The sequence below is a fragment of the Piliocolobus tephrosceles genome, chromosome 21, assembly GCF_002776525.5.
Source record: "Piliocolobus tephrosceles isolate RC106 chromosome 21, ASM277652v3, whole genome shotgun sequence".
Lineage (NCBI taxonomy): Eukaryota > Metazoa > Chordata > Mammalia > Primates > Cercopithecidae > Piliocolobus > Piliocolobus tephrosceles.
This window is the reverse complement of record NC_045454.1, coordinates 34,360,864-34,383,023: the sequence shown is the minus strand read 5'-3', so window position 1 is coordinate 34,383,023 and position 22,160 is coordinate 34,360,864. Positions and strand designations below refer to the sequence as shown.

At 59.6% G+C, this 22,160-nt stretch overlaps 2 protein-coding genes across 4 annotated transcripts in view; one reads left to right on the top strand and one right to left on the bottom strand.

Moving 5' to 3' along the window:
• Nucleotides 1-16,632, top strand: part of CRTC1 (CREB regulated transcription coactivator 1) — a 102,765-nt gene extending 86,133 nt beyond the window's left edge. Inside the window, exons 7-12 of the mRNA XM_026457019.1 lie at nt 29-153; nt 3,131-3,439; nt 5,832-5,936; nt 9,252-9,338; nt 9,993-10,173; nt 11,506-16,632. Of these exons, the coding sequence (XP_026312804.1) occupies nt 29-153; nt 3,131-3,439; nt 5,832-5,936; nt 9,252-9,338; nt 9,993-10,173; nt 11,506-11,717 (1,019 nt within the window). The 3' untranslated portion in view covers nt 11,718-16,632. The remainder of the gene's footprint in view (nt 1-28; nt 154-3,130; nt 3,440-5,831; nt 5,937-9,251; nt 9,339-9,992; nt 10,174-11,505) is intronic.
• A 427-nt stretch (nt 16,633-17,059) lies between these two features.
• The window catches only part of COMP (cartilage oligomeric matrix protein), an 8,903-nt gene continuing 3,802 nt past the window's right edge, over nt 17,060-22,160 (bottom strand). For 2 of the 3 annotated variants that reach the window (XM_023229609.1, XM_023229610.1), the window contains exons 9-18: nt 21,808-21,967; nt 20,865-20,983; nt 20,564-20,616; nt 20,287-20,468; nt 19,994-20,172; nt 19,818-19,866; nt 19,243-19,439; nt 18,536-18,708; nt 17,344-17,483; nt 17,061-17,251 (exon numbers count right to left, since the gene is read on the bottom strand). In XM_023229609.1, coding sequence (XP_023085377.1) covers nt 17,205-17,251; nt 17,344-17,483; nt 18,536-18,708; nt 19,243-19,439; nt 19,818-19,866; nt 19,994-20,172; nt 20,287-20,468; nt 20,564-20,616; nt 20,865-20,983; nt 21,808-21,967 — 1,299 coding nt within the window. In that variant the 3' untranslated portion in view covers nt 17,061-17,204. Of the gene's footprint in view, nt 17,252-17,343; nt 17,484-18,535; nt 18,709-19,242; nt 19,440-19,817; nt 19,867-19,993; nt 20,173-20,286; nt 20,469-20,563; nt 20,617-20,864; nt 20,984-21,807; nt 21,968-22,160 lie in introns of all 3 variants that reach the window. The other variant, XM_023229608.1, reaches the window with a different exon arrangement.

Below are 22,160 nucleotides of genomic sequence, written 5' to 3'. Positions count from 1 at the left end.
CTCTCCCTCCCTCCCACTTCCTTTCCAGGGATGAGCACACCTGGCTCCTCTCCACAGCACCGCCCAGCTGGTGTCAGCCCCCTGTCCCTGAGCACAGAGGCAAGGCGTCAGCAGGCATCGCCCACCCTGTCCCCGTTGTCACCCATCACTCAGGTGCGAGGGCAAGGTGGGGGGCAAGTGGGAGGGGGAAAGGGAAAGGTGGACCCCTGGCTCTACCTCTCGGCAGGCCTCCTGCTCCTTCCAGGAGGCCCTGAAACCTTGAGAATGCTCCCAGCGCTTCTAATTGTTACCATATTTTCAGGCCGGGTGCCATGGCTCATGCCTGTAATCCCAGCACTTTGGGAGGCTGAGGTGGGTGGATCACTTGAGGTCAGGAGTTCAAGACCAGCCTGGCCAACATGGTGAAACCCTGTCTCTACAAAAATACAAAAAATTAGCCGGGCATGGTGGTGTGCGCCTGTGTTCCCAGCTACTAGGGAGGCTAAGATGAGAGGATCACTTGAGCCCAGGAGGTGGAGGCTGCAGTGAGCCATAATCACACCACTGCATTCTACCCTGGGAGACAGAGTGAGACCCTATTTCAAAAAAAAAAAAAAAAAAAAAACTCAAGAGCTTAGCTTTTGATTTTTCAATTTGTTGTATTTGCTTATCTACTTTTCTGGGTAGTTTGTATTGTCTCGGAATTTGTCCATTTCGTCTTTGCTATCCAACTTGATGGCAGAAAATTGTTCATAATACTCTTTTACATTCCCTTTTTTTGTTTGTTTTTTGAGACAAAGTCTTACTCTGTAGCCCAGGCTGGAGTTCTGTGGCACGATCTCAACTCACTGCAACCTTGCCTCCTGGGCTCAAGCCATTCACCTGCTTCACTCTCCCATGTGCCACCACGCCCGGCTAATTTTTTTTTTTTTTAATTTTTAGTAGAGATGGGGTTTCACCATGCCGGCCAGGCTGGTCTCGAACTCCTGACCTCAAGTGATCCGCCTGCCTTGCCCTCCAAAAGTGCTGGGATTGCAGATGTAAGCCACTGCGCCTGGCTGTAATCCCTTTTTTAAAAAAATTTTGAGACAGAGTCTTGCTCTGTCACCCAGGGTGGAGTGCAGTGGCGTGATCTTGGCTCATTGCAACCTCCGCCTCCCAAGTTCAAGCAATTCTTATGCCTCAGCCACCTGTGTAGCTGGGATTACAGGCGCCCACCACCACGCCCAGCTAATTTAAAAAAATAAATAATAGAGATGGGGTTTGCCGTGTTGGCCAGGCTGGTCTCGAACTCTTGGCTTCGTGCAATCTGCCCACCTCGGCCTCCCAAAGTGCTGGGACTGTAGGCGTGAGCCACCACACCTGGCCTTGTAATCCTTTTTATTTATGTAAAATTAGTAGCAAAGTTCCCATTTTCATTTTCTGATTTTATTAATTTGAGTCTTCCCTCTTTTTTACCTAATCAGTGCAGCTTCATAGAATGAGTTAGGAATGTTCTCTTCTCTTCTATTTTTTGGAAGCATTTTTAATTCCTCTTTAAATGTTTGGTAAAATTGGGTGGGTGTAATGGTAAATTCCTGTAGTCCCAGGTACTTGGGAGGCTGAAGTAGGGATTGCTTGAGCCCAGGAGTTTGATTCCAGCCTGGGGAACATAGTGAGATCCCATGTCTTAAAAAAGAAAAAAAAAAGAGTTTAGTAAAATTCACCAGTGCAGCCCCCTGTGTCTTAGCTCAAATTTGTTGGGAAGTTTCCAATCTCATCTCCTTGTTATAAGGCTATTCAGGTTTTCTGTTTTTTCTTGAGTCAGTTTTGGTCATTTGTGCATTTCTAGAAATTTATCCATTTTGTCTTTTTAAAAACAAAACAAAAAAACCCTAACAGAACCTTGACATTAAAATTTTTTTTTTTTTTTAATTTAATTTTATTTTTTTGAGACAGAGTCTCACTCTATTGCCCAGACTGGAGTGCAGTAGCGTGCTCTTGGTGCTCCTACAGCCTCTGCCTCCCAGGTTCAAGCAATTCTTGGGCCAGCCTCCCAAGTAGCTGGGATTACAGGCATGTGCCTACCACACCCAGCTAATTTTTGTATTTTCAGTAGAGACAGAGTTTCACCATGTTGACCAGGCTGGTCTCAAACTCCCGACCTCAAGTGATCACCCCACCTCAGCTTCCCGAAGTGCTGGGATTGCAGGTGTGAGCCACCATGCCTGCCGCATGTTTGTTTTTAACGTAACCACAGTGGCATTGTTCACCTACAACCAAGTTAATAGTAGTTCCTTGGTACCTGGCAATGCCCGGCCCGAACTCCATTTCTCCCCGCCCCTCGGCCCTCATGTCTCCTGTCTGCTTACAAAGTTGTCTTATTCAGATCAAGATCCAGACAGAGCTGTGGGCGCTGGCTCCTGGCAGCTGTGTCTTCAGCTACTTTATGAGCTAGGCTGTCTTAATCTGACACCTACCCCTTCCCTCTATCTGGAAACTCCTTTCCCTTCACAAATGACCCACTGGTCCTTAGAGGCCGGGCATCCTCCTGAGCATGCTCAGCCTTTCTTAGAGGGTAGGGACCCCACCTTCCCCAAGGACTGTCAGCTTGGTAGCACCTGGCTGTGAGTTTCCACCCAGACAGCCAACGTCACACACTTCCCTCTCATTGATTTTCCTCTTTCCAGCTCTGTGAAGGCCTGAGCCAGCCCTTGGTGAGGGGCCATGCTGGTATCTCCAGCAACCCATCCTCTCCAGCATCCCCAGGGTGGGCAAGGCTTTGGGAGGCCGAGGCAGGTAGATCACTTGAGGTTTCCCCGCGTCACCCACAGGGGCTGGGAGCTGGCTGCTCACTGAGCCACCAGAGATGGCCATCCTGGGCTTGCCCTGCAGGACTGGCCTGAGCTGCGCGGCCTGTAGCGTGGGTGCAGGCACAACAAGCTGGAGGAGGTCAGGTCCTGCACAGCTCCAGCTGACCCCTGGGGCCCTGGGTGAGGCCCACCCTCTCTAGCCTGGGCTTCCTCATCGTGAAGGAGCATCAAGCCCAGGGGCTGTCCATGATCACAGGCACTTCCACCCCACCTGCTGAGCATGCCAGGCTGTGGGGGCCTGAGGGGACCAGGCACTGACAGCCAGGGCCTGCCCTGCCTGACGCTCTCCTCTCCTGCAGGCTGTAGCCATGGACGCCCTGTCTCTGGAGCAGCAGCTGCCCTACGCCTTCTTCACCCAAGCGGGCTCCCAGCAGCCACCGCCGCAGCCCCAACCCCCGCCGCCTCCTCCACCCGCGTCCCAGCAGCCACCACCCCCGCCACCCCCACAGGCGCCCGTCCGCCTGCCCCCCGGTGGCCCCCTGTTGCCCAGCGCCAGCCTGACTCGTGGGCCACAGCCGCCCCCACTTGCGGTCACGGTACCGTCCTCTCTCCCCCAGTCCCCCCCAGAGAACCCTGGCCAGCCGTCGATGGGGATCGACATCGCCTCGGTAAGCCCAGGGTGGGGTCCCTCGGGGCCTGGCTGGGGGTCTTGTGAAGACAGCCTGGGGGGCTGCAGAACAGTCGGGTTACCTGCTGCATGGGCCAGGGGTCAGGACCCCAGTGAACACTGCCCGGGGTGTGTTCCCTCCAGCCTCCACGGGGCTACCCCTGGGAATCAAACTGAGACTGTCACTCCCTGTAGAGATGGAGAAACTGAGTCATGAGCAGGTGGCTGGCCCCGGCCTCCACCCAATGTGGGCCACCCCATGTTTAACTGCCAAGCACCCCCTCTTGGCCTGTCTGACCTGTCCCATCCAAAGCCAGGCTTCCTTGGAGGCAAGAAGAGTACAGCATTCTCAGGGCCAGGGCGCAGGCTGGGGGCCAGAGGTGACGTAAGCTCATCAGGGAAGGAAAGGCGAGGCCAGTCCGAGAGGCGGCAGCCCACTGGGCACAGCGCCTGGGGCCCAGGGCTGGGGGCTGCAGCTCAGACCATTGGACTTTCTGCTCAGGGCCAGCTCAAGCAGACAAGGGCTGGGCTTTGACCCCATACCCACAAATCTTCCTGACTCTGCAGACCACCTGCTTGCTCCAGTGGTGCGGGCTGGGTGGGAAACAGCTGCATTGGGCCACATCCAGAGAAACAGGGACCTGTGTTTGGTGCACGAGTCCTCCCACTTGACCCAGCTACCAGCCCCAGGCTAAATGTCCTCCAAAAATTTGTGTGCTCTGCAAAGAACAGCCCCCTGAGCTGGGCGGGGCAGGCGGGTGAGCCCACAGGTAGAGACCCACGTTCCCAAGCTGTTCTGACCTCTCGGAGGGCACCACCCAGGGCCCCCGGGTGGGAAAGTGCCCAAGTCTTTCCTTTGGTGGAAACACAGCAGGTCCTGGGGGAGGCTCCCAAGGTGGGGCCTCGCCTTGGAGCTGGGTGTTGTTGGAGGCACAGGGTGTCTGGACCAGGTGCAGGGACGACCCTCTAGGGCTCTTAGGTCAGGTTGTCCATGCCCAGCACCCCCCACAAGAAAGATGGCTTCCTGCCCCCACTTCAAGTCAGTCATCCCTAAGTAACAGTGCTGGCGCTTCTGTCACCCACACAGGCGAGCTCACTGCCACCCCCCGCCCTGCCCCGCCCCACCCCACCTGGACTCAAGCCCTACCCCAGACTGCCCAGAAAGTGCCACCAAGGACATGAGGGAGACAGCAGTTATAGGCCCTGGACTGGTCAGGCTGGGCCTCATTCAGTGACCAGCTCAGACAGGTCAGGCAAATTGTCTGCAGGCACACAGCATGGCTGGGCCGTGCCAGGACCAGAGCGTGGTCTGAATCCAGGGCCTGGCCCGGCCCAGCCTGCCTCTCTGAAAGGTCTGGGTCGTAGCAGTGGGATGCCTGGGCCTTTGGTCCCTCGAGCAGGTGGAGGAAGTGGCTGCCCCGTGCAGGTCTCAGACGGCATAACCCAGGCAGGTTTGTCCTGCAGTAGGGCGGGGATAGTGACTTGACTGCCCCGTGCTGGGAGCCTGGGCTGCTAGCAAGATGGCCTTCACTCAGTCCCCACCCCCAGAGACGGACCCGACCTGCTGGGCTGCGGACCTGCGGGCTTAGAGAGGCAGGGGACCCGCCCAGGGCACACAGTGAGGGAGAGCCGGGAATAGGAGGCAGCACCCACGTTCCCAGCCTTGGGTTTTCCCTGCCCGTGGGGCTGTGTGTGTGTGGGTTGTGGGTGTGCACAAGTGGGTGGGTGCAGGTGTATATGGTGTGCACCTGCATGGGTGTGCATGCATGTGGATGTGTGTGCATGTGTGCATGCGTGGGTATGTACATTTGGGGGTGTGTGGACATTTGTGGATGTATGGACATCTGTGTGTGGGCATGTGTGCATGTGTGGGTGTGTACATTTGTGTGGATGTGTGCATGTGTGCATTTGTGGGTGTGTACATTTGTGTGTGGATGTATGCACGTGTGTGCATTTGTGGGTGTGGGTAGGCGTGTGTGCATGTGTGGGTGTGCATGCGTGGGTATATATATTCTAGTGTGGATATGTGTGCACGTGGGTGTGTCTCTGTGTCGGTGTGCATGCGTGAGAGTGCACATGTTGCTCTCTGGGTCTGAGCCTGCTGAGTCAGGGCCAACCCTCTGATCACCCTCCTGTAGCTTTAGGAAGGAGGGCAGTTCTCCACCCTCCACACCGTTCCTTCCTGGGAAGCTGGGTTTGGGGGCAGCTCCCCCTAGGTCTCAGGGACCCACCTTTCCTGCAGGTGCCCAGGCTCCTCTGCCTACCAGTGGGGTGGCGACCATCACCAAGGTGTGAGGGGTGGGGGGCTGATCAGGCTGCTCCCGGGAAGTAGGGACTGGAGCCCGGGCTTGGGGCAGCTGGGCTGTGGCGTGCTGACCTGTCTGTCATCGCAGGCGCCGGCTCTACAGCAGTACCGCACTAGCGCCGGCTCCCCGGCCAACCAGTCTCCCACCTCGCCAGTCTCCAATCAAGGCTTCTCCCCGGGGAGCTCCCCGCAAGTAAGGGGCGTCGCCTCCCCCTTGGCCTGCGGGCGCCAACGCTCGTCTTGTTCATGCCCCGTGTGTTCCCTGCCCGCTGTCTGTCCTCATGCATGTCCTCATGCATCTCATCCCGTCCACGCCATCGGACCTGAGCTGTGCACCCACCAGGCTGCACCAGGGCAGGAACCCCACAGGCCCCTTCCCAGGAGCCACCAGGGCCTGCCTCTGCTGAATACTAGGCGGGGGTGACAAGGGTGCCTCATGTACATTAGTGACGTTAGCGATGGCTGTGGCCCTGCCTGGATGTCCGCATTGAGTGGCCCAGGGGCGATGCCTTCCACACCCAGTGTGCCACCCGGAGAGTGAGCTGGAGCTTTGGGGGCTCCCCCGATTTGGCCGGCCCACAGAGAAGGCGCTGACTCTTCGACCCTGCTTTCCCCTTCACCCCATAGGCAGCTGTGTTTCTCCAGAACCACTGGCCCAGGAGGCTTCTCTGAGCCACTCTGCAGTGTCTCAGGGCCCTTGTCCCCATTCCACAGACTGGAGACTGAGGCCGGCCTCAGACCTCACCCATCAGCTGCACCCAGCACCGTAGGACCCTGGCTCGCTGATGCCCCAGCCCCTCCCAGGTTCAGGTTCCTCGGAATGGCCCTCCGTTCTGCCTGGCCGGTGGAAGCAGCCAGCCTGGTTCCCCACTCAGCCTCCTCGTGTTGTACTTGGACATCAGGTGTGGCCAGTAGACCCCACATTCCATCTGGAACATGTGTCCAGGGAGAGGGGTACCCACAAGGCCAACATTCAGCCCCCAACTTTTTTTACCCTGGCAGCAGAGCCTCCCCAGAACTCCACTATCTTGGGACCATCTCATCCCCACAATTTCACCAAGCTGAGAAGCCCCTAGCAGCCACTGCTGTGCCCCGGGTGCTGAAGCCATCCCTGTCCCTGGTAGAGGGGATGCTCTCATCCTACTTCCCAGCTAGATAGAAGAGTCGCCCCTCCAGGGCTGAGGTTGGGCTCCCTTGTCCCAGGGCAAACTGTGAGTGCCACAGACAAGGACAGTGAAGCCCCTCTGCCCCCATCTCCAGCTCTCACACGTGTGTAGGGACATCTGCCCCATCAGGCAAGGGTTATCTGGGATCACTGCCCGTAGCCCCGTGTTCTGGAAGCGAAGTGGGGGGCAGCAATGGTCTCGGGGAGGCATGGGGGTCAGCCTGGTGTCTGCGCACGCTCAGTCTGTCCACACTGGCTCTCGGAGCTCTCGGGCTCTGGCAGCGTGTCTGGTCTCGTCGTGTGGTGCTGTTGGGGATGGGGCTGGGGTGCTGGAGAAGCGGCAGATGGGGCCTGTCGCAGGTGGGCAGCCCGGGGGGGCTGGTTCCTGAGTGAGGTCCCTCTTGCGTGTGAGACAGGACAGGAATTAGGGGTCAAGCCAGTTTCTCTCAGGAGAGAGTCACCAGAACGTTTGGTGAATTTTTGGGCCCCAAGCCAAAGCAGGTTAGTTTGTCGGGCAGCGAGCAGGTGGCGGTGTTGTCAAGCCCATGTCTGTGTGTCTGGTGTCCGTCGTGCGCTGACGCGGGAGGCAGGTGGCTCTTGGAGGTGTGGGGACGTCAGGATGGGGCTCTCGGGGGCAGGTGGTTCTAGGTGGAGGCCAGACCTGCCTTCCCTCTGCACTGTGTCTCCAAGGACTCACCCTTTGGTCCCACAGGCCCAGACCACCCCACAGCTGCTGTGCCCTGCCTCGAGTAGGCACTGTGTGCACCCCAGCAAAGCCCCGGGCCGCAGACAGCACCATTTGGTCCGGTTTGTGGCTTTCTCCCGACTTCAAGCTCACCTTTCTGGCAAGCCCTCATGGCAGCCTCACAGGGAAGCCTCAGCCTGTGTTCCCCCGCATATGCCAGGTCTTTTTGAGCCCAAGCCCACAGGGACAGGATCAGGCGCTGTCCTGGAAGCCTGGTCCCACCCCACACCCCGAGCCCCAGGACAGACCCAGCTTTGGACCAGCTCTACAGTAGCCAGGACATTACCTATTGCCTGCCTCCCTCGCCTCGGGCAAACCAAGCTACAAGCTTGCAGTCCTTGTTTCCAAAACCTGAAACCGTTGATTTTTAGGGCCCAGATAGCGTTTTTGCCACGCGGGCTGGCCTTCCCTTCCTTGGCTTACCTTTTTACCTCTTCCCTGGCGTTTGAGTGGGATGTCCAACCTCACAAGCCCTCTTGCCCCAGGGCGAACATGTTTGTCTCTGCTGTCTGCCCACTGACCACCAGGAGCAGCCAGTGGGTTTGTGGCCGGCCCCTCTCTGGGATTGAGGCCAGAAACTAAGGCGTTGGGATCTTCCGGGAACAAAGGGGATCGCTCTAGAGCAAAGCTCAGATGGGGAGCTCCAGGGGAGAGGGCCAGGGCCTGGGGTCTGTGGAGACATTCACCTGGATGCCTTGCAGGGCACATGCCTTATGCTGTAGCTCTGAGAATGGCTGGGGGACAGTGGCTTCCTGGGGACACCAGCCAGACCTCCCAGCCCCTGGGATGCTGCTAGGCCTCCTGCAGCCTCAAGGTCACACTGCAGCTGCGGCTCCCGAGGCCTCGTCCACAGCCACCATCTCCTCGCCTCCACACTCCACCCAGGCCTCATCCCACCATCTCTTGGGCAGGGGCTCTGGGTACCTCCTTTCTAGCATCTCCACCACGTGTAAGTTCCCCTAGCCCCCTGATCCTGTCACAGGGACAGCCCCTGTCCTCCTGCCTCTGAGAGCCCTGCTGGCCTCAGATAGCAGGAGTAGGGCTCCAGATCCTGCGGCAGCCCTGGGCGGGGGCTCTCCCTGTGCCTGTCCTGTGCTCTCTCAGCTGGTGGCTGGCTCTGCACGCCCATCCTGTCCATGTACGTGGCTTGCATCCTGTCCTTTGTCTCCCGTCAGGAGTCACCAAGTGCACTTTCGGTCCTGAATGTAACGTCTGGGCACTTCCCGCCTTGGCCCTGGTGACAGGTTCTCCTCTGGGGCCTGTTGGGTGGGAGTTCCTCATCCCTGTGGCCCCCAACTTCCCTATGATGGAAATGGAGGCTCCCTTACCCTGGCTTGAGGAGAGGAGATGGGGATGGGGCCTTGGGAAGGGGGTTTTGGGGTGCAGAGGCCTCCCAGGATCAGGTGGTGGAAAAAAGTCATCCAGGATTGAGGGGCACTTCTGGAACCCTAAAATAAGCATCATCATCAGCCTTCTGCCATCCCAGGCGCCGTCTGGGAGGTTCCAAGGGCCTCTTGTCTTCCAGCTGGGCTTGGGAGGTGCTGACTTCCTGCCTGGCCTCGGGCCGTGACCACAGCAGGCCTCTCTTCTGTCTGCAGCACACTTCCACACTGGGCAGCGTGTTTGGGGACGCGTACTATGAGCAGCAGATGGCGGCCAGGCAGGCCAATGCTCTGTCCCACCAGGTGAGCGGGCGCCCAGGCCGCCAGTCGGCTGGTGCCCAGGACAGATGCTCGCTGGGACCCTTGCTGGGACCTGGGCCTTGCGAGTCAGAGCTGCGCATGCTCGGGGGGCCCCTGCCTGCCCCACAGCTTTGCCCCTTGGCCCCCACCCTGTCCCATCTGCGGGCTACAGAGGCTGAGTCCCCGGCAGGGGTGGCCCAGCGCTGCCTCCCCTGGCATCTGTGCCCGCCCACAGAGCGGAGGCCAAGGGCAGCAGGTGAGGAGGGGCAGGCAGCGAACGCCGGGCCAGACAGGGATGGGACCGTGGCTGTGGACGCGGCGCCTAGGCATGGACCGTGCACGCGGGTTTGCCGGGAGGTTGTGCTGGCTTTTCGTGGAGGCCAGGATCGGGGGCATCCAGGGGGCTTGGTGGCAGCCTGGAGCTGCTCACTCACTTGCTCATCCATTCATCCATTCATCCAGCCAGCCTCCAGGGTGGCGGGGAGGCCCCAGGTGGCGGGCGGAGCGGGGCTCATGCTTGGCAGCCTGGGTGCCGGGCCTCCTGCAGGGACATCGTCCCCAGCTGTGGGCAGGCCAGCCACAGCAGCCAGGGGCCTGGGGTGGCCAACCGGGCAGGCCCGTGGTGGCCCTCACAGCCTGGTGTGCCTCCCTTCCCAGCTGGAGCAGTTCAACATGATGGAGAACGCCATCAGCTCCAGCAGCCTGTACAGCCCCGGCTCCACACTCAACTACTCGCAGGCGGCCATGATGGGCCTCACGGGCAGCCACGGGAGCCTGCCGGACTCGCAGCAGCTTGGATACGCCAGCCACAGTGGCATCCCCAACATCATCCTCACAGGTGAGGCCGGGCCGGGGGCAGGTGTGTGGCGCCCCAAGGGGCCTCAGCCCATGTGGAGACAGCCAGAGACTGCTGCCCCGCAGCATGAGGGTTGACAGGGCCAGGGCTATGACCCAAGCTTGGTGGGGGCCCGAGGAGGCCACACCCCCTCTCCCCCAGATTTAACTCACTCCTGGGCTTTGGGCCAGGCCAGGGAGACACCCCTGGACCAGACGTCCCGTGCATAGGACAGAGACGGTCACTCTCCCCTCTCGTCAGCCTCGTGTCTGGCCGAGTAGCCCGGGTAAAGGTCAAGCAGTCGGGTACACAATGTCCACTACCCAGGCCCCGGACCTGAATGTGCACCAGGGTCAGGGACGGCCGTGGGGTGGGCCTTGCCTGGTACACCAGGGTCAGGGCCGTGATGCACCGTGACAACCGCACCCAAGCAGTCTGAGCCGGCGCCTGGGCTCCTGGGGACGAGCCGGCCCCATCCTGCATGGCACATGTCAGGAAGACCCGACTCCATCTAGCACAGAACCCAGAAATTCCTATGGCCACCCAGACCTGGTCTCCCTGCTAAAGAAGGTGATTCCCTTATGAGCCAGAGCTGCTGGATTGAGGGTGACACCCCCGACCCCCCGAGCAGTCCTCACTGGCCTCTTCCAAGCTGGAAGTGTCCGTATTTAGTGCCACCCACTGTGGCCTGGGCTCTGAGTACAGAATCCAGCACCTCCTTCCCACCCCGTGGGTGTAGGCAGCAGTTGGCAAGAAATTCAAGGGTGGATGTGCCAGCCTCGGACTCAGGAGACGAATCTGAGAATCTCACCCCTGCAATGGCCTCAACAGCCCAGAAAGACAGGGCCTTTCAGACCCATTTCTCAGACCTGGAAACTGAGTACAGGTGGAAGCCTAGGTTTGAACCCGGGTCTTTGTGGGGGAACCGAGAATTCCCTTCAGCCCTAGCAGCAGCTGGGTCCACTCAGTCACCCCAGCCTACTTCTCAGTGACTTGTGCTGAGGAGACCTCATGGCAGAGCCAGGGAGGCCCCCGTCCCCACCAGGTCACACTGACGTGTGTCAGTGACACAGCCCTTGGCCTGAGGCTTCTCCTTGGTGCTCCTGACATCTGGGGCCAGACTGGTGTCTGGGGTCCAGGCACTGTAGGGTGCTGAGCAGCATCTCATGTGCCAGTAGCGTCCCCTTCCTCAGTCATGACAGCCAGAACGTCCCCAGACGTTGCCAGCATACCCCGGGGACAGAGTCGCCCAGCAGGCATGCCTGGTCCAACCCATGGATGCGAGGGATGGAGCCAGGGCTAAGCAGTGCCTTTTGTCCCCACCCCATCCCCCAGTGACAGGAGAGTCCCCCCCCAGCCTCTCTAAAGAACTGACCAGCTCTCTGGCTGGGGTCGGCGACGTCAGCTTTGACTCCGACAGCCAGTTTCCCCTGGACGAACTCAAGATCGACCCCCTGACCCTCGACGGACTGCACATGCTCAACGACCCCGACATGGTTCTGGCCGACCCAGCCACCGAGGACACCTTCCGGATGGACCGCCTGTGAGCGGGCACGCCGGCACCCTGCCGCTCAGCCGTCCCGACGGCGCCTCCCCAGCCCGGGGACGGCCACGCTCCGTCCCTCGCCAACGGCCGAGCTTGTGATTCTGAGCTTGCAATGCCGCCAAGCGCCCCCTGCCAGCCCGCCCCCGGTTGTCCACCTCCCGCGAAGCCCAATCGCGAGGCCGCGAGCTGGGCCATCCACCCACCTGCCTGCCCGGGGCTGGGCTGGGATCGGAGGCCGTGAGCCCCCCACCCCTGCAGACCCTCCCTGCACTGGCTCCCTCGCCCCCAGCCCCGGGGCCTGAGCCATCCCCTGTAAGATGCGGGAAGTGTCAGCTCCCAGCGTGGCAGGCAGGCTCAGGGGAGGGGCGCGCATGGTCCGCCAGGGCTGTGGGCCGTGGCACATTTTCCGACTGTTTGTCCAGCTCTCACTGCCTTCCTCAGTTCCTGGTCCCCCGACCCATCCGCCATCCCCAGCCCGTGGTCAGGTAGAGAGTGAGCCCCACGCCGCCCCAGGGAGGAGGCGCCAGAGCGCGGGGCAGACGCAAAGTGAAATAAACACTATTTTGACGGCTGTCTTTTATATTTCTGAGCACACACAGAGCCCTGGTGTCCACCGGGGCAGGCGCAAAGTGGACAGAGCATGCAGGGCGGCGGACCCCGCACGACCCTCCTCGCCCTGTCTCCATCCCCTCCAAGCCCTGCCTCACCCCAGGCAGGCCCACTGGTGGCCACCTTTGCCGGGAAGTGACCGGAAGGCCCCGTGAGGGGTCGCGCGTGGAGACGGGTTACCTCTTGGGGCTTTACAACCCGTGGCCCCTCCTGTCCCGCACTGTGGTCACTGGTCCTGTCATAGATGCTGTTAATTTAAGGTACAGGGAGAGGTGGCCAGGGGAGTTTCATTGTGTGTTTTGTTTTCCTTTTAGTTTCTCTTTACATTTTGGTTGTAGATGAGTGGCTTAACTTTTTAAGCCAACACTTGCCTGAGAGCATGTTTTTATTTCAGAAATCCAACTTTACCTATTTTTTAAGCTAACTGGAAATGGAGGCCACGCGCCCCAAAGCAGCCCGTCACCCACCTGAGTCTAAGCAGTGTGTCCAGCTTTTGGGTTTCACCCCAAGTTATCTCAAAACGAAAGGGCTGGTCGGCGGGCAGGGACTTGTCAGGAGCTCACGGTAGGCAGAGGTGCCTCTGCCAGGGCCACATAACAGACTTCCGGGAAGGGGCCTCGCCTTTTGTTGAGGGTCTCTTGAAGACCGGGCCCTGCTGGCCTCTCCCAGAGGTGCCTGCTAGTCCTTAGAGTGTGTGTGTGAAGACGCCATGACCAGTGGCAGCTGAGACCTCTCTGCTCCAAGAGTGTGGGGGACTGGCAGGGAGCGAGGGTTCCTGAGATGAGGAGCACGGTCCTCCCTGAGAACCTGGGTGGAGCTGGCATTTCATCCCCTCCCCGCCCGACCCTCTGGCTCCCAGCCCACGCCCCCTCTTTTGGGCAGTGTGGTCTGCCGGCCACCCCTTCTTGGCAGCTCAGGGTCATGTCAGGTGGACTTGGAGACACATAGCAGTGTGCGTTTTAGTTTCAGGAGCACCTCCAAGACCAGGGTGACAGGGTCCTTGGGAGCCGTCCTGAACCCTCCATACCACGGGCCCTGTGAGGGAGGCATCGGGGTTGGCTTTGTTTTCTGCTGTTCTCCTTGGAATAGGAACCGCTGTTCTGATCCCCCCAAAACTGCATTGCAACTCTCGCTCGCCCCTGCTTGCCAGGCCAGCGCCTTCTGCTGAGTCCGTTTATTTGTGGTGGTATGGCCGCTGCTTTCACTGGGGTCCTGGGCACCCTGGCTTCTGTCCTCGAGAGCTGGGTTTGATCCTAGCGACTATCCCTCCCTCTCTTTCCCCGGCAATGCCTTTGGCATGTGTCTGAGCAGCCAAGTGGCCACTCGTAGGAGAAGGCTCCCTGGTCATGTTGCTCCTGCTGCCGTCTTGTTCCAAGGTATGGGGGGAGCAGAGTGTCGGTCTGTCCAGGTCAAGGTCACTTTCTCTTACCATGACGGAGGCTGGGGGCAGACAGCGGGGACTTTTTTTTTTTTTTTTTTTTTTAAGAAAAACTACATGTACATAGGAGAGTTTGATTACCATTAAACTTGTATGTAGGACTTTTTAAAAAATGGCCTTAATAAAATTACAAGCAACCCGCCTGGATGCGGTTTTCAAAACAAGGCCTTGAGGACCACGCTAGGAAACCTCATCAGCCCTCATTCCCCGTCTGTCCAGCCTCTGGCGGGCACCACTACTTGTCCCCTGGTCTTCGGTGTAGACAGATAGGAGAGGAGGGGTGCCCATCTCGGAGCATCCCAGGCCCGTGGCCCATTTCCAGCGTCCTGAAGCCAGATTCACAGTGACATTGTGTTAACGTGACTACCTCGGTCTGCTACGGAGTTCTTTTTCCAATGAGAACCTGGTGGACCGAGGTCCAAGCTTGCCAGGGAAAGTGGGGCCCATGCAGGTCCCCAGGGCCGAGCCAGGAGCCAGCAGCCAGGCATCCCCGCGTTCCACAAGGGTTCATGCCCCTCCTGGACCTGGGTGGGCCTCCCATGGCCTTTTGTGTGTGTGTACGTGTGTTTTTTTTAAATATCACTACTACATATTCTTGAATTGCCAAGACTTTCTGAAAAAAGACGGCTTAAGGAAATCAACCTTTTGCTTTGTGATGTGAAAATACTGTGATTTGATGAGCCAATTCCTGAGGGGCAGGCCCGTGTGGGGGGCTACGGCATGTACATAGACCTGCCGCCTGTGTGCTTGGTCTACGCTAAGTTAGAGGCTGCTCTCCCCACCCACCCGTGTGCTCGTGGCTTCCACAGACCCTCCACTGGGCGCACCAGTCCCCTACGGTGAAGTTCAGCCAGGGCTCTTCCTCCTGAGAGCATGGCATCCCCACCTGCCTGTTTCGCTGACGTCACTCCCCAGGGTCGTGAGTCTGGCAGGCAGAGGGTGTAGCCTGAGCTCAGCCTTCTCCTCCAGAGAAGAGGGTTCTTTGCCCCCGTCAGGGCCTGCTTGTGGGTTTTCAGCTCTGGGTAGGAGAGTGTTGGCATCGGTGTATTTGGCCTGATTTCTTCAGGGGGGCGAGCTCACAGGAGGACCCTTAGCCAGGAGGCCTTCCCATGTCCATCCATCCCTCCTGCTGGGGCTTGGATGTCAAGCTTGAGGGCTGTGAGCTGGGACCTTGCCTGAGCCTGGTCAGGTGGGACAGGAGCCTGCCAGAGGCCCATGGGGGGCCAGGCAGGGTGGCTTCTATTTTATTTTTTTAGAGATGGGGTCTTGCTGTGTTGCCCAGGCTGGTCTCGGACTCCTGGGCTCAAGCGATCCTCCCTCCTCAGCCTCCCAAAGTTCTGGGGCTACAGGTGTGAGCCTCTTTTGCCCAGCATCCCAGGCCTGATGAGGCTCAGCAGGACCTGTCCCTAGAGGGGGCCCTGGTGCCCCCATTAGGTGGGCCTTGAGCTGTTTTTTAACCAAACATCCTTCCAAACTCAGGCTGCAACCTGCTTCCTGAGTTTTCTGTATTTCCAAGGAGCCCTCCAACCAGGGATAGACTGGCAGAGTGAGGTCCAGCAGGATTCAGGGGTCCTCTGTCGCCTTGCCCGGAAAACAGCAGCTCCCATCGCCTTCACTGGGTCCTGATGGAGCCGTCTCAGAGGCCGAGGGGCCCTCCCTGTGGGGGTGGGACGCAAGGGCTCTCAGAACAAGGGCCACAAAGCCGATGGCACAGATGTGCCCCTGGGCCTGGCCCATCACCTGCGTGTGGTGGTCTGGGTCAGGGCGTGCGGGCGCCAGAGCCTTCCCTACACAGCCTAAGAGCAGGGGCAAGACTCGGCCCCTCACCCTGGGAGGCCTGCCTGGGCTACATGGACACCTGGGTCTCTTTCTATCCCCATTCACCATGGACCAGGGGCCTCCATTTCCTGGGGGGTCTTGCGGCGTGTGATTTGGGGGTCCCTGGGACGTTCCCCAGCCAGCTCCACCTGAGTGTCCTGTTCCCTGTGGCCCTTGGCCTTCCAGGGTCCTGACCAGGCAGGGGTCAGGCACCCCATACCCTTCCGTGTGGCACAGGTGTCCACCCACCCCCACTGGCCACAGACACCGTTCTCCCCCTGGGAGCAGGAGGTTCCGGAGCAAGTTGTACCCCCAGGCCTGGGTGCTGGGGAGCTCCAAAGGGCATGGGTGGGGCAGGAACGAGTGCCTCGTGACCCGAGCCTCAGTGTCTCCCCTGTCACTTTCTCAGACCTGCATGTCTCAGGGCCCTGGCTCCTCCTGGGCAGGATGGGGGGCAGGGGCTGGGCCTTGGGGTGCTGGCTTTGACGATTCCAGAGTCTCTGTCCACCTTCTGGGCTCCTGGCCAGCACCCTATCCCCAGAAGCCAGGGACAGGTGGCATGTGTTGGGGTCCGGGGGTGGCCCCCATCTTGAAGTGTTCTGGAATTTGGGGACAACCCTTGCCCACTCCAGCCATCAAGCACTTCTGACCTCCTGCCCATCAGGGACAAGGGGACTTAGCCATGGCCTTGGCCAGCAGGCCTGGAGAGGGAGGGCTTTGGCAGCCAAAGTCCACTGGCCCTGCCATGCCCCTGAGTAGGAGACTGCCCCCGAGGGGCTGGGCGGCCCCACTGATATATGCAAACCCGCCGGTCCGAGCCCTGTTCCCGCCTGTGCCCCTCTGTGCCCAGGCTGGCTCTCCCCCAACCCCAGCATGTATACTCTGCCACGGACATCCCGTGGGCCATGATTGTGGGCGGCCACAGCGGGCGGGGGCAGGTGGCTCAGGGCACACTCGGCCGTCCCTGCCCCATCCTCCGGCGTGGCCGCTTTTGTCTTTGTACCTTTGCATCTTTGTAATGAAACGTAATAAAAATCCAAGGTTTTCGTCACTGGCTCTTCCTCTTTTATCTGAGCCCCTCCCTCCTCCCTCAGGGATGACACTTGGGCGTGGTAGGTGCACCTGGCAGGTGCCTCGGCCCTTCTGAACACACACACACCCCAGACCAAGCAAGGGAAAGGGTCCCCAAAGCTGGGGTGACTGCAAACCTGCCCCCCAGAATCCTGGGGCGGACACCGTATCAGGGGTCTCAGCTCTTCCGTGGCTGGCATCCAGGCCTGTGACCATGAGGTGGTGGGTTGTGGAGGCAGACCCAGGGGCCTCCCCAAACCCCAGATCACAGTTGGACAGTCCCTGGCAGGCCACTGGCACTCAGCAGCAGCTGCAGCACTGAGGCCTTGGTTTGGGGTCCCCTGGCCCAACCCTCCCTCAGAGGCCTGTCCCTACTGTCTTGCTGCAGCAAAAACCACAGCCGCCACTCCCCACACGCACACTTTATTTTGTCCTCTCGGAGCCCTTCTCGCTTCCCCCTCAGGATGGCCACCCCTTGGGGATGGGTGCAGAGCCCCCATCCAGCCACGGTGAGGGTTGCTGTCATCCGGCGGTGGGTCCCCACCCTGGTCCCTAGGCTCGCCGCAGCCGATGGGTCTCATAGTCCTCTGGAATGGTGTCTGCAGGGAAAGAGCAAGCGGGTGAGGGCTGAGAAGGCCGGCAGCGCCTGTGTGCAGACTCCCCGCCTGCGCCCCGCCGGCCCTCGGCTCACCATTGCAGCGGTAACGCAGGTTGGCCCAGATGATGTTCTCCTGGGAGAAGCAGAAGACCCCCAGGCGGCCACCCCGCATGGTTGTGTCCAAGACCACGTTGCTGTCGGCCACCAGCTCAGGACCCTCATAGAATCGCACCCTGAGGGTCAGACATGGTGAGGGGTAGGGGACCTGGGCTAGGCCCTTCCCTCTCAGAGTTTCCGTGGCCAGCCCTGGAAGATGGGTACCCCTGACTGGGCTGCACTGGGAGCAGGTGAGGCCTCTGCCCTGGGCCTCAGTTTCCTGGACATAGTTGGTGCTAAACAGAGCCCTGGACATAGTTGGTGCTAAACACCATCAAGGGCCCTGGACATAGTTGGTGCTAAACAGAGCGCCTGGGCTTGCCTAGCAGCATGGAATAGAGACTGAGAAACAGACTGGGTGAGGCCCCATTTCTAGCTGGATACACACTGTGTGCTGTGTCCTTACCAGGATTTCGCTCTGTCACTCAGGCTGGAGTGCAGTGGTGCAACTACTGCCACCTTAACTCCCAGACTCAAGTGACCTCAGCCTCCCTAGTAGCTGGGACCATGGGCACGTGCAACCACGCCTGGCTGCTTTTTTTTTTTTTTTTTTTTTTTTTTTTTGAGACAGCGTCTCACTCTTGTCACCCATGCTGGAATGCAATGGCACTATCTCGGCTCACTGCAACTTCCGCCTCCCAGGTTCAAGCAATTCTCCTGCCTCAGCCTCCTGAGTAGCTGGGATGACAGGCCCCCACCACCACGCCTAGCTAATTTTTGTATTTTTAGTAGAGACGGGGTTTCAACATGTTGGCCAGGCTGGTCTCAAACTCCTGCCCTCAGGTGATCCACCCGCCTCGGCCTCCCAAAGTGCTGGGATTACAGGCATGAGCCACTGCACCTGCCCTAATTTTTTTCTTTTTTGTAGGGACAGAGTCTTACTGTTTTACCCAGGCTGGCCTCGAACTCCTGGGCTCAAACAATCCTCCCACCTTGGCTTTCCAAAGTGATGGGGTTACAGGTGTGAGCCACCACGCCTGGACCAGCATAGTTTCATTCTAACTGCACTGTATATTTCCTATTGTACAGATAAGGGGACCAGGGTTGCACAGCCCCTGCCTGGTCAGGGGACTCCCACCTGGGCCTACGTGTCTCCGGCCCAGCCCACTGCAGGGGGTGGAGTCCCCACCTGATGTAGCCCACTTGGGGCCGGTGCTGCAGGAACCAACGATAGGACTTCTTGTCCTTCCAACCCACGTTTCGCGGGTCCTTCCACAGCAGCCGCACCTGGGAGTCTGTGTCTCCTGTATGCCACAGTGCATTCCGCAGCTGTTCCCCAGGGCCCGTGGAAGATTTCACAGCCTGCCAGTACCCAGGAAAGATGGTTAGAGACCTCACAGGCCACCAGAGTCCCCCTAGACACCTTCCTGGAGAGACAGTGGGGAGCAGCAGGTGGTGGGTGGCCAGAAGGGTTCTGGATAAGAGACCCACAAGGAAGCCTTCTTCAGGGGCCCAATGGCAGCTTATGGCTAGGTCACAGGGGGCAGCAGTGGCCTGCAGGTTCATGAGAGGATTTGGGAGTCTGTGGACAGATTCAGGGTCTGGGAGGACTGGGGGGCTCTGCAGAAGGACTTGGAAACTAAGGAAAAGTTTAGGGCTCTGCAAGAGGGTTTAGGGTCCATAGGAAGACTGGGGGACCTTGAGAATGTTGGAGGGCTTGTGCAAGGAACTGGGAGGATTTGGGGACTGTGGGAGCCCAGAGGAGGGCTGGGACAACTCTGAGGTCCATAGTATGAGGCTGTGGGGCTGGAGGGCTATAAGGGCTGTAAAGGGTTGTAGGGAGGGGCATGGGAGGGCATGAGAACCACAGAGGTCAGGCACGGACGACCCTGGCACCTTGAGTTGGATGCCGGGTTCGGCCACAGCACGGAAGGGGTTCGCCTGCCAGTACGTTTGCTCCATCTGCTTCCACATGACCACGTAGAAGCTGGAGCTGTCTTGGTAGCCAAAGATGAAACCCGCATAGTCGTCATCCGTGACCGTGTTCACATGGAACGTGCCCTCGAAGTCTACGCCATTGAAGGCAGTGTAACCTAGGGATGGGGAGAGAGCAGTGGCTTTTCCGAAAGCCAGCCCCAGCCCTCAGAACCTGGCACCCAGAGTTCAAACCTGCTCCCTGGGTCCCTATCTCCCTGCAGACCCGCCCCATCCCCACTCGCGGAGCCCAGACTCAGCCACGCCCTCATCTACCATTGGCCACGCCCCACCAGCTCCACTCGGCCCCGCCCTTCTCGAGCCCGCCCCTCCTCTGCCCAGACCCGCCCCATGACCCCGCCCACCTGGCCCCGCCCTTCCTCAGTCCGGGCCCGCCCCCCTCTGACCCCGCCCATCCTCAGCCCGGGCCCGCCCCTTCTCTGGTCCTTCTCCCTGAGCCCGCTCCGTGCAGGGTTGCGCTGCTCCCCGCTTCTCACCCACAGCCAGGCCTGGGTCGCTGTTCATTGTCTGCACGATCTCCCTTCCCTGATGGGGTCAAAGAAAGGAGGGCCTCAGGCTGGCCGTGACAGCCCTAGGCACCCCGTCCTCAGCATAGGCCTCACTATGGGGGGTTCTAGGGTCCCATCACCTCCCACTTGGCCCCCTCTCCCACCTGGTTGAGCACCACCCAGTTGGGGTCAATCTGCGCGTCACCCTCCGGGTCCAGCACGACTGTCTGGAAGGCCCGGAAGTCAGTGAGGGTGACTTCAGCGTTCTCCGGACACACATCGATCTTGTCTACCACCTTGTCTGCATCAAAGTCGCCCTGGCACACGTCGCCCACGCCGTCCCCTGAGAGGTGGGAGACTCCCTCGGTGGGCTCAGGTCAGGCCCCTCCCACCCTAGATCCCGTCCCAGGAGCGCCCACTGGCCCCGCCCCTACCACAGGCCCCGCCCCCGCCATACTGTCCACGTCCTCCTGCCCAGGGTTGGGCACCAGGCGGCAGTTGTCCCGACTGTCAGGGACTCCGTCATTGTCGTCGTCGTTGTCGCAGGCATCACCCTGGCCGTCGTGGTCTGAGTCCTGCTGGGCACTGTTAGGCACCGTGGGACAGTTGTCCCGGGAGTCCTGATGTCCATCTCCGTCCCTAGAGTGGATAGGTGGGATCCAGAGACAATGAGCTCTCCAGAGCGTTTTGTCAAGGGCTACCCGGACACCCACCCCGGGTGGTGGCCTCCTTACTGGTCTTGATCGCTGTCACAAGCATCTCCCACAAAGTCGTGGTCCACATCCCCCTGCGGGGGGGGGGGGGGCAGCATACGGGGGTCCACAATCAGACAGAGGAAATCAGAAAGCCTCTCACCCAACCCAGCCGCATAGCCAAAGTCCTCCTGACCCCAAGGAAACCCCCGCCCCAGGCTGTTAGGACCAGGAGGTCATTTCTCTGGCAATGTGAAATGCTCTAAGCTGGGCTGTGGGCTGGGTAATCCAATTTGCAGCTCACCCAGAGGGCTTACCCAGCTGGAGTCTGGCCTGCCCTCACCTGATCCGGGTTGCTCTTCTGGGGACAGTTGTCACAGGCATCCCCTATACCATCGCCATCACTGTCCTTCTGGTCTGAGTTGGGTACCCGGGGGCAGTTGTCGGCCTGGTTGCGGATACCTGCGGGAATCCATGGGACCAGAGTCCCAAGATTGGGACTAGGCCAGGATGACTTCATTAGGATGAGGCCAGGCCTGAGGCTGGCCTGGAACAGAGCCCCAGCTTCATAGGATCTTCTTTTTTTTGAGACAGTCTCACTGTGTCACCCAGGTTGGAGTGTGCAGTGGCGCGATATCGGATCAGTGCAACCTCCACCTCGCGGGTTCAAGTGATTCTCCTGCCTCAGCCTCCCTAGTAGCTGGGATTACAGTTGTGCACCACCACACCCAGCTAATTTTTGTATTTTTAGTAGAGACGGTGTTTCACCATGTTGGTGAGGCTGGTCTCGAACTCCTGACCTCGTGACCCACCCGCCTCAGCCTCCCAAAGTGCTGGTATTACAGGCTTGAGCCACCGCGTCCGCCCAAGGGAACTTTAAGAATGGATGGTCCCATCCAAGGGAAGGCCAGAGAGGGGGACTGGCTCTCACTCCCAGGGTGACTCAGCTGGGTGCCTGTGTGTGCCACCCTGAGCCCCTATGTCCCCATCTGTAAAGTTGTCACCTCCCAGGTTCTAAACCCCAGGCTTGAATCTCTGTACTCTTAATTTCTGCCTGCGGTATTTGACGCAGGGACCACCTTCCCTTCCAAATACTTCTGCCTTTTTCCCGGCCTCCCAGCCCAGCTTGCATTTTTCTGTCGCGCCACCATGGTCTTTGGTCCAGGGCGCCCTAGTCCAGCTCACCCCATCCGGCTTCCAAAGCCGACCAAGTCCCGTCCGGAAGCCGAATCCCGCCCTTCGGTGCCCGCCGCCTCTCCTCGCCCCCCAGCCCCCATCGAGCTCACGGTCGCCGTCGATGTCGTCGTCGCACGCATCGCCCCGGCCGTCCTGGTCTGTGTCCTTTTGGTCGTCGTTCTTCTGGGTCCGGCAGTTGTCGCACGCATCGCCCCACTTGTCCTCGTCCGTGTTGCGCTGGTCTGGGTTCCGCACCAGCGGGCAGTTGTCCTGTGTGACAGGGTGGGATCAGGTCGGGAAGGGCAAAGGTCACACTCCTCGGATTCCCAAATCTCCGAGGTGTACCTTTCGCCCCTCCTAGACCACGGAGACCACGCCCCTCAACCAAGCCTCGCCCCATCCCACTTCCCTAGGCCCGGCTCACAGCTCTGCCTTTTCTTTCTTTTCTTTTCTTTTCTTTTCT